Below are 10,643 nucleotides of genomic sequence, written 5' to 3'. Positions count from 1 at the left end.
CCTTCCTTCCCCCTTCCTTCCCCCTTCCTTCCCCCTTCCTTCCCCCTGATGTGCTGCAGCCCAACCCATTGGCTTTTCTCATCAGCCTGCTGGTCCTGCAGCAGATTGTGCTTCTGTTGGACGCCCCAGGGCAGAGCTGAGTGGTGAATTCAAGATTCCTCTCATCCTAGATGCATTGCTTTGGAAGAATTACCGGTCCAAGGCATGTTTGCTCTATCTCTACAAAGACAGTTTTTAGCTTTGTGGGAAGCCTCATGATGCCCACGGAGGGAAATGTGTGAAGAATTCACCTAAGAATTCAAATTGTGACTTTGGAGTCTTTTCCCAAAAGTTCTCTGCTGGGTTCCAGTTCGTTTAACTCTTCTGCAGTGTTGCAGTGCTCCTTACCTGTGCTGGGAGATGGCAAATCACAGCTGCAAGGGAATTGGGAGAAAACAGCTGGAGGCAATTGATTGTTGAGTAAATCCAGCTGTTTCCTAAGGGATCTACCTCCAGTGAAAGGTATTTGGACACTAAGCCAAGGCAGCTTCAGGTGTTCAGTTCCTACAGGTCTGCTCAGGCGAAGGTGGCACTGAGCAGAAAGGAGTTCTGCACTGGGTGTGAGTTGGGCTCTGTCTAAGCTCAGCTGTGTTGATCCCACAAAGTGGAGTAGGTAACCACTGTGACGATGATTGTTTTGAAATGTAATCTCCTTTTCCTTAAAAAGCAATTGACAGGAGCTTCAAGGCAGTCTGATACCTGGCTGGAGCTTGGCAGTACCATATCCACAGCTTTATAGGTGCTATACACACAGCTTGTCTAGTTTCTGCTTGTGAAATGAGAACCTGGATGCAATTTGCCACACGTGAGGTTTGACCTGTTGAAGCGAAGCTGCAGATAGAGGAGTTGCAATGCTGCAGCAGGACCTATGGAACACTCTGTGCCTGAGTGTTTGGCTCCCAGGTGCATCTGCAGATGCTGCAATGCCTTCCTGCTGCTGCACAGCCAGCTGGATCCACTGGTCCTGAGCTGCAACCAGCAGCATTAGTAGCATTGGAACAGTTTATGAGCCTGCCTATGCAGTGCAGTGAGTGCACTGTCTAAGGGTGAAGCTTGCTTGCAGGCACTGTGGGCACGTGGTAGACATCTCAGCAGTAATGCTCTTCAATCTTGTCTTCTCATACTGAACTTGCTTAAAACTTGCATTGGCATCATTCCTCTAATCTGTGTTGTTTTATTTCTGTCTCCTTGTAGTGGGGAAGACTTCCTTGATCACCAGGTTCATGTATGACAGCTTTGACAACACCTACCAGGTAAATGAATCCCTCTTGTTGTCTTCTCTAAGGCCTCATCATTGCAGGCAGAATCCATTGGGCTGCAGTGGAGAATAGTACACAGACCACATTCTTAGCTGTTACATCCTGAAGCTTTATATTTTAATAACCTTTCAGAATGGCATTTCAGGGTATGTCTGCTGGAATGGCTTATCTGCAGCTCGCAGCAGGGTGAGCTGTAGTTACAAGGGATGGACCTCTTAGGTACACGTAAGTGACAGCAGCTGTAAGTCTGCCAGGTTTTTCACCATTTGCTACCAGACCATTGCAGATCTCACAGAGAACGGAGTAGGCACGCTGTTCCTTAAAAAAGAAGAGGCAGAAAGCCGAGCTGTAGGCTCTGAGTGCTTTAGGATGCTGTGCAGGCTTTCTAAATGCCAGGGGAACAGTCATTGTTATCCACTCCCACACTGTAGGATGAGCCTGAAAAGGTGGCAAGCTACAAAAGCAATTCAGTTTCATAAACTAAAGTGGGTCTTCTCTAAGCCACAGCGTGCTTCACAACTTGGTTGTGCTTGGTGATGTTCTGCATTCGCTGAGCTGAGAAAATCTGTTCCCTGACAAATGTGAAGGGTTGTTTAGGGAGGTGGGAGGAGAAGGTAATGGGGAAAAAAATACAAAAAAAGCTGTGATTTTTCTGTTACTTAATGTCTATCCAAGTATCTCTTGATTAAATCTCTTTCCCTGTTAATGATTCCCTTCCTGCCTCATCAGTGATTCCACATTGCTGCTCTGTGAGTTGGTCACAATGAGATGCGAGTTCTCACTTAATGATAGGAGAAGCAAAGCTTCTGTGGTGTAGGAGGGCTGGAATACACATCATTGCTCCCACGGGAGCAAACATCCTTTCAAATCCTCCCTGCTGTAATTACATGGACATGTGAATGCCATCCTTTTATTTAATCTGCTTTTTTTTTCTTTTCCCCCACAGTGTTTTTCTTTCAGGTCTGCTCCTCTCTGCAGCGCCTGTGTTCTAGTTCTGTTTGAGGAGGTTTGGCCCTCTGTGCTTTATGGTAGCACAGCAGTCTCAATGGGAAGCTGGTCTAACATTACATAGGAAATGATTACAAAATGAATGATTGGGCCTTGAACCAGGAAGGAATCTTAAGGGTTTAGAAGGTAGCTTCAGTTTAGCTGTCAGCGATGCGGGCTTGTTGTGTGTGTTAATGTACTTGGTGTGGTCTCATTCATCCAGAGACCCCCATTCTCCTGAAATACAGGGAACCGTGCCCTATTTTGACACAGCTGGAAGAGAGAATTAGTCATAAGAACCAGCCAAAATCAAATGACATGTAATGCCAAGGCAGAATATGCCTTCCTTGATTCCCAGGGTTTGATGGAGGCCTCTCCAAGCCAAATACGTGCATGGCACTGTGTGTCAAAGTGTGTACGTGGTTAGCTGCAGCTGGAGCTCAGCTGCTGAATGATTTGCTCTTTCTGGACATTTCAGATGAATTTTGAATGCATGTTTTCTGAGAGCTGCCACAAGCTATCATTTGAGCAGGGCTTGTGGTGTTCAGCTGGTAAAAATAGAAAGGTGCGGTTTGGGAGAATCTGTGCTGAACATTCCTTCTTTTTTTTTTTTCTTGCTGCTTGATAAGAGGAATTCAGCTGCTGCCCATTGCTTATTAAAAAGCAGTTTGCATGAAAGCAGCATTTGTGAGCAAACCAAGAACCTGCACTGCTGTGTCAAACCCAAACACCTGGAATAAAACAGTGCTGTCTGTTTCACCAGCAGTGATTCCTCTATGCTGGGAGAGGTTTGCCTTGTTCTGTGGCACTGAGTGTGATGCATAATGAAGGAGCAGCGTTGGCAAACAGGAAGACTCTGTGTGTTATGCAAGAGGAAGATTACAGACCACGCTTCCCTTCAGCTTCAGCCTCTTGGAGGAAGAGCAGGCAGGATGGCATTGAGTTCCGTACAGCTGATCTGTGAAGATTCCCTGCGCTTTTCTCCTCCTTTTTGTCAGAACTGTGACAAAATGGCTGTTTTTAGCTTACTTATTTTAGTTAAAGTCTGGGATACAGAGTGCCTGAATCCCCCCCTCGCCATCTGCTGCTGCTTCTCTGTATCCTTGTGGTGGGGTCAGGACAATACAGGTGGACAGACACACTTGGCTGTAAGTTACAATGTGTGATTCTTGAACATTTTCGTTGCCAGGATCTAAAGTAAGTTTTGTGCCTGGCCTTTGTGCTGCACCTCCCATGTTGTGAGCACAAGGAGACTGAGGCTGCAGGACTCCTGCAGGAGGAGCTGAGCAGATCTCAGGCTGTGCAGCTCTGAGAGCTCAGAGGAGCTGAGAGCTTGTCATCCAGAATGGGATCCTGAGCATACCTAGGGTAAGATCTTAGGGTTTCTGTAGCTTTTATTCTGCAGAGGTGAATCAAAACAGACACAAGAGGAAGCAGAAGCGCCTTTGTGGCAATCTTCAGAGAGTTACTCTTTACCCAAATGATAGAAGATGAAGGCAGCAGGGGAGCATGTTGTCACATCAGGCTCTGATGGATTCTCATACCCACCTGCCAGTATCATTTCTCTCAGTGGGCAATGTCACAGTCCATGATGACAGGTGAAAATCACTGGGTGGCCACGTTGGGACCCACCAGTTTTTATCATTTGTGTGTGGATCTCTGGTTCTTAAAAGTGCTCTCCTGATCCAGCTAAGTAAGCTTGCTTTCTTGTGGGTAACGTGTAGCTGCAAATAGAAATTCAGATCTGGTTTTTTTCTTAATTTGCAACTGGTTTTCATATATTACTCTCAGGCAGGCTGGCTGGCTGGCTCTATTCTCTATTCTTACCACCTAAATTATCTGGCAGAATACAATACATTAATTATTAGTGAGAGTGTAATGGAAGTCTCACGATGTAGATCATTACAGTAGAACAGGCTCTCCAGCACAAGTACCAGCATGGGAAAGCAGGGAAGAAGCAGCACGCCTCTTTGCCCTATTATCTTTGCCTTTCTCCTTTAAATCCATTTATTTCGGTCATCATGAAGGCTCTGCTGAGGGTGCAGCTGCTCGAGGTGCTTGGTGTGCTGCTGGGCAGCCCTGTAGCCTGAGCAGATTGCCTTGGCTGTGTCCCTAATGCAACCAAACTGATGGGGCTCGGATTCGCTCCCTCAATCCAGCCCTGAAAAATGGGGTGAAGGTCTTTAAGAAGCAGTTCTGGATGGCACTCAGTAGTGCTTTCCTCTTTCCTTAAACACGTGAGGATATTCTGCACAAAGCTCCCAACTGTCCAGCAGTTCAGGTGCAGTTGTGCTGAGCTGAGCTTTAGCATTAGCTGAACCTCACTGATTGCTGGGCTGTGTGCATGCGTGCGCTGTTGTGCTGCAGCAGAAGTGAAGCTGTCCACCTTAACCTTAAGGAAAAGGGCTCAAAGTGAAGATCCCTGATTCTGCTGATGGATGCTAACGTAGGTCGTGGCCCTCTGTGCACAGAAGTCCTTGCTGATACCTGTATGACTTCATGGGTTGCTGGCGAGCGTAAATTGAGAGGAAGGTTAACAACTTCTTGAGCTTTAAGATGCTGTGCTGGTTATGGGTTCTATCCAGGGAACGTCTCATTGAATTGCCTGTGGGGCTTTGTCCTAGTAAGAAAACCCAACGTGTTTTTCTTGCAGATCTGCTGCAGTTTGGCAGTAATGTTAATCCTGACAGTCACTGCAGTTGTTGGGGTGTTTTATTTGCAATGTTCTTGATTCTTTCTTTCTTTTCCTGCAGGCCACAATTGGCATTGACTTCTTATCGAAAACCATGTATTTGGAGGATCGAACAGTGAGTAAGACTTTTGTTCTCTCTGTGCAGAAGGAATGAGGGTCAGCATCTGTTGTGATGGTGCACAGTTCTGAGATGACTTGGAAGTACAGCCTGAGCCCTCATCTCCTGGCTGCTTCCAGCCTGACAGGTGCTGTGGGAAAAGCTTCCTTCCCTGCCTGGGGAAGTGGGAAATCATCATTTGGCTCCTGAGGGCCAATTTGTGAATGGCAGAAGGTGCTGTGTTGGCATCCTTATTGGAGAAAACTCGGAGGGATAGTTGGATAGAGGGGGGTGCATAAGGGTAGGAGTTTGGGGAAGGGAGCCACAGTTAAGCCATTCTGTTTTGGCAATCTGTGTTTTATCCCTCACAACGTTGCCAGTTCTTAGCTAGCTCCCTGTAACCTATCAGTGTTACCTCCAGCAGGAACCCACACGTGGTGCTGGTTGCTTAGCTTGGTGCAGCTCTGGTTCCTGAAATGAAATCACTGCTCTCTGGAAGCAAGCCTGTGGTTTAAAATTAGTTCAGATTCTTCCTTAAGAAATTCAGCCACTGAGCTGTTTGCAGGAGCAGGTTGTTCAGTGCTGCAGAAGCATGGTGTTGTATAAACCCACAGCAAATGTGATTGCATCAACAACGCTCCAGGGATGAGATATTGTTTCCATAGCAGAACTGGCCCTTGCACATCTTTCCATACATGTTGCTTTCGGTACATCCTGCCTTTCCTTTCAGAGCCTTGATGGTAAGAGACATTAAACCTCATCTGTGTGCATGGTACTTGAACGTGTAAAACCTGGTGCAGTGATAACCAGCGTTTTATCCTTCCTGAAACATTCACCCCAGTAGCTTCTCCAATGCTTTGACAGCAGCTGGTGGTTTTTCCCTTACAAGCACAGCATCCTTCCACCAGCTGAACGCTCCTATTTCTCCCCTTCAGGAAGGAAAGCATTTTTGCAAAGAAAAGACAGCAGAAAGGGCTGAGATAGGTGCACACACACCAGCTTGGCTACCGCAGGTGCTTGGGAGAGGTTGCTATAAAGAGAGGACAGTTCGCTGCTGCTCCCAGTCCCCAGTCACCTCCTGCATGAGTTCATATTTTTCTTTAGCTTTTTCAAAACGTGACAATTCTTGACTCTTTTGATTTTTAGTGGCAGTTTGGCTTTTTTAATTTTCTCCCACCCACAGATCAGGTTGCAGCTGTGGGATACTGCGGGTCAGGAACGTTTCCGTAGCCTCATTCCCAGTTACATCCGTGACTCTGCTGCTGCTGTAGTAGTTTACGATATCACAAGTAGGTATATTGCACTGGGTTTGACCTTTTTTCTTATTTTTCTTGCTTGTTTGACTGATTTTGTTAGGTACGGTTGCAATTATGGGACACAGCAGGTCAAGAACGGTTCAGGAGCTTGATTCCTAGCTACATTCGTGACTCCACTGTTGCAGTTGTTGTTTATGATATCACAAGTGAGTGGGGGGAATTCTGCATTTCTAATACTCTGCCCCTTTCATCCTTTAGCCTAGCTTTGCATGTCCTATCACAATCACGTGCTTGTTCTTCATTCTGGCATGGAAAAATTGTTTTCTTTTACCCTAGTCCGGTTTTAAGCTAGCCACCTGATCACTGCTGTTGCAATGTATCGACTGTCTGATCAACTCCCTCACTTTGTAACCCTTTCCTATCACATTTCCTGAAGTCTCGAGTCCTGGCTGGTCTTGTTGCACTTTGCCCTGCTCCATCTGCTTTTTGGTCACGGTATCACCGATAACTTCTGGTCTCAAACACCTGAATCATGTTCATAGTTAGCTGAATTCTCAAATTAGACATTGCACTGATAGCTGTAGCTTGCTTCACTCCATTTGCCCTCCCACCACCACCAAGGTTTGGGCGTGGGCTGGGGGGGAACTGCATTAACATCACATTTTCATTGCAATCAGTCACTTTCACACTGTGCAATATATGCAACTGACCACTGCGCCCTTCTCCTGTAACAATTGCTCTTTCATTTCCTACTAAGGTATGTACATTTTTGTGAACTAAAATGTTAATGCTTTTCTCAACTCTTCTCCTCCTGTCCCTCCCCCCCCGTTTCAGAAAGCCCAAATTCACAGCATTCCCTGTTTGCCAACAGCAGAATTTTGCTTTGGAAGAACAAAACCTTCACACATTTCTCAGTTCTGGGGCTGAACTGACTGAGAGCAACAGCCTGAATCGATACCAGTTCTAAAGAGCTTGTCCTTTGCTTTATAAATACTAGGAGATTACAGCAGGAATAAGGAATTTACCTGTGAAATCTTTAATTGTTACAAATAGCACTTTCATTGGAGCTAAAATTACAGGTTAGCTGTGAACCTTGAATTATTCTTTTACCGACCTGGCAAATTCAATATTACCGAATAGCAGAGAGACAAATGAAGACACTGGCAAGTGATCAAGCCTTGTCTGTCTGGCACACGATATATTACTATGCAGCAGAAGCCATTAAAAAGAAATCAATGACTGTCGAGAACTGCGGCAGAGCCCCATTTGCTGAGTACCAAAACTGGCTGAGGCAGCTCCTCGGCTCACTGTGGTAAATGCAGAGCACCAGGGCAGCTTCTGTGCAGCTCCTTTCTCCTAATGGGATGCAGCTTCTCATCCACGTGCTCATTAGGTCAGGGTAGGCTCCTAAATTCTTTACGTTTTGGCTTTTAAGAGCGGCACGTTAAGAAAAAACACCTGTGGATGTATGAGATTTGCATTGCTTGTTCCATGCAGGAGATCAGGAGACTGCTGGGCACCCTGCAGCAATAAAGGAGTTGCTGGTATTTATAAAGCCCTGCTAGTTCTGAGGGGAAAATCCTAAGCCCAGCAAATAAAAAGTGCTGAAGCTGTGCAGAACCACAGAGCTCAGAATTCTTCTGAGAAGTGCAGAAGCCGTGGGGCCCTCCTGCAGTAGGTGAGCAGTGCAGAATGATGGGCAGTGTCACATTGATCCCCATTCCCCACGCTGAATTTTTGTCCAACTGAACAACATGAGGACTAAAAGAGCCATCAGTCTTCTCATTTTGGACGCTGCCCAAACCAAATTCTGTATCACAGAATCACAGAATGGTTTGGGTTGGAAGGGACCTCAAGGATCATGAAGCTCTGACCCCCCCCGCTGCAGGCAGGACCACCAACCTCCACATTTCATAGCAGCCCAGGCTGTCCAGAAGCTGCCACCTCTGTATGTAGAGGTGAATCCCAATGCAGGGAGTGAAGTAGCAGCCCAGGTGAAGTTAGGGCTGTAGCTTTCATGTACTTGAGTGTGGGGCACTTTGGGGTTTCGCTTGCTGGTTCTTCATCGCCCTGTTAGTCCGATTCCAGAAATAAGAAGCTTCTATTTGAGACCTCCAGCTGTGTTACCTGCGATGCGTGCTGAAGCTCGGCAGTGATAATCCTCTCCACTGTTTTCTGTTAGATGTCAACTCGTTCCAGCAAACAACAAAATGGATCGACGATGTCAGAACGGAGCGGGGCAGCGATGTCATCATTATGCTGGTGGGAAATAAAACAGATCTAGCAGATAAGAGGTACGGAGGAACAGCTCAACTTCAGCTGCTTTTCTTGGGCTGATGCTCCTTTCTCCAAGGCAGCTGTTTGAAAAGGAACATTCGTATTTCCTTCTCAAATGCTGGCTGTGTCTGGAGAGGTCTTGGTTTTTATACTTCTCTCTTTTGGGCAAACCCGGGTTTACAGCACAGACACTCAATCCAATTGCTGGGATAGAAATGATGGGTGCAAGTCATCCTCCCCTTTAGAACACTACAAGGTGTTTGCATAAGTTGGCAAACTTCTTTTTATTGGAAGGTGTGCAGCTTCAGTCATAGAAATGCAATGCAATAGCACAACATGGAGGTGTTCTGTATCTGATGGAAATCCCTGTTTTCTCAGAATAGCTTCACTCGTGCCCCTTACTTCAGATTTATGACATCCCACTAGGAATTGTTCTGTCTCTCACATGAGATGCTTCGTGATTTTTATCTAGAAGCTCTTGATCCCAAGTCCTCTCCAGTTTCAGCTGCAGCAGGCTGCTTAGTGAGTGGGATGCCTGGATGGGGGTGAACAGCAGAAGCCTTTTGGTATGGGATGGTTACATGTGGTCCTGCTGTAGTCTGCCAGCTGATGATTGTTACTGGGTATTAAAACCTTTCAGTTGCTACTTCTTGAAGCATAAAAACACAGCTTCCAGGACAGGGACTTGTAGGAGTCTTTTCGGTCCATTCAGCTGCTTTGCTTTGGAGCCAGGTGTGCTGTTGTGGTGATCGTGCTGTTCAGCTGTGCTCAGTCTATGTTAGCTGTATGCAGGGAAGAGCACTGAATGCCTTGAGACTGTAATGTAGGAGTCATTTCCTGGAGTTAAAGGCAATAGTGTTAATTTTCAAGGTGTCCATCTGTTTGGTTTTTATTTTTTTAATTGTGTATTCTCTTCCCCAGGCAAGTGTCCATTGAGGAAGGAGAAAGAAAAGCCAAAGAGCTGAATGTAATGTTCATTGAAACTAGTGCAAAAGCAGGATACAACGTAAAACAGGTGAGTAATGCCTTGGCTGCATCCAACCCTTGCACCTTTGTGACAGTAAGATCTGCTCTTAGGCATCAGGAAGTCTTTGTGTAGGGATATTGGTAGTCCATATGCAAAAACCAAGAGCTGAAGTTGGTGGCTGAGGTTTGGAAACATTTCTGACCTTGCAGCAAATGACTTTTGCAACGTTTTTCCTCTTAGAAAAAAAAAAAAGAATTATGATTTTGGACCTACAGGTCTTCCTTTATACCTTCCCAGACTTCTCATGATCCAGATTGGGTGTTTAGGCTGAAGGAATGAAGGCATCAGTCAGAATGTTGGGGAGTCTGAGGAGTGCTTCTGTATCTGCTCAGTGAACAGATGCTGGCAAACCAATCAAGGAGGAAAGTGGTTGGGTAAAATGCTTCTGCTGTGTGGTGAGACAGCATGAACTGCCTTCTCTGCTTTGTTGGAGGGTAATGAAAGTGCCAGCAGATGTTCTTGGATAGCTCAAGCTATTAGTTTTTGATAGATAACGAGTTGCCTTTGAATTGGGGAAAGCAGGGAAATGTCTTTTGAGCTGATACAACTGCCATAAAATTAGATTCGATGCTGTGAGATGGGCAGCAGCTCTTTGCATTCGGACATGCCAGGTGATGTTTTATCCCTTGTGTTAATGGAGATAAACCACTTGGCAAATAGTGAAGTGGTGAAAGCTGTGAACACTACTGGACTGAACTGAGGTGTGCATGAAAGAGATTTTGTCTGGGCTTGTTATGTAAGCAGATCTGCTTCATGGGAGCTCATGGATTGAGAGCCAGAGCTGTACATCCATACTGACTCTGTGTGTAATGGGAAGCTGAGTTTTCATGATTCTATGATTCATTGATCTTGCAGTATTTCATACGAAGTTGTGAACACTGAAGGGGCGGCCAGCAGGGACAGGGAGGTGATCGTCCCCCTCTTCTTCAGTGCTCTTGTGAATCCCCATCTGCAGTGCTGAGTCCAGGCCTGGGGCCCCCAGCACAGGAAGGATGTGGAGCTCTTGGAG

At 46.1% G+C, this 10,643-nt stretch overlaps 1 protein-coding gene across 2 annotated transcripts; it reads left to right on the top strand.

Moving 5' to 3' along the window:
• The first annotated feature begins 1,205 nt into the window (after positions 1-1,205).
• On the top strand, positions 1,206-9,721 carry LOC122191906 (ras-related protein Rab-6A-like). 2 transcript variants are annotated; one of them, XM_042892312.1, is made up of 5 exons: positions 1,206-1,292; positions 5,039-5,092; positions 6,431-6,536; positions 8,513-8,624; positions 9,529-9,721. In XM_042892312.1, exons 1-5 carry the CDS (start codon positions 1,263-1,265, stop codon positions 9,704-9,706), a joined length of 480 nt encoding a protein of 159 aa, XP_042748246.1. In that variant the 5' UTR covers positions 1,206-1,262; the 3' UTR covers positions 9,707-9,721. The 2 variants fall into 2 exon arrangements, with proteins under 2 accessions (XP_042748246.1, XP_042748245.1); XM_042892311.1 differs by lacking the exon at positions 6,431-6,536 and adding an exon at positions 6,258-6,363.
• The last annotated feature ends 922 nt before the right edge of the window (positions 9,722-10,643 follow it).

Source organism: Lagopus leucura, unplaced genomic scaffold (assembly GCF_019238085.1).
Source record: "Lagopus leucura isolate 7727_CA_CO unplaced genomic scaffold, USGS_WTPT01 32810-0_obj-0_obj, whole genome shotgun sequence".
NCBI lineage: Eukaryota > Metazoa > Chordata > Aves > Galliformes > Phasianidae > Lagopus > Lagopus leucura.
The sequence above is the reverse complement of the archived record's forward strand: the minus strand, read 5'-3'. Positions and strand labels throughout refer to the sequence as shown.

Coding starts and splice junctions, on each gene's coding strand:
- LOC122191906 (XM_042892312.1), top strand. CDS start 1,263: ATGTATGACAGCTTTGACAACACCTACCAG. Junction 1,293..5,038: donor GCTTTGACAACACCTACCAG/GTAAATGAATCC, acceptor CTTTTCCTGCAG/GCCACAATTGGCATTGACTT. Junction 6,537..8,512: donor TGTTGTTTATGATATCACAA/GTGAGTGGGGGG, acceptor GTTTTCTGTTAG/ATGTCAACTCGTTCCAGCAA.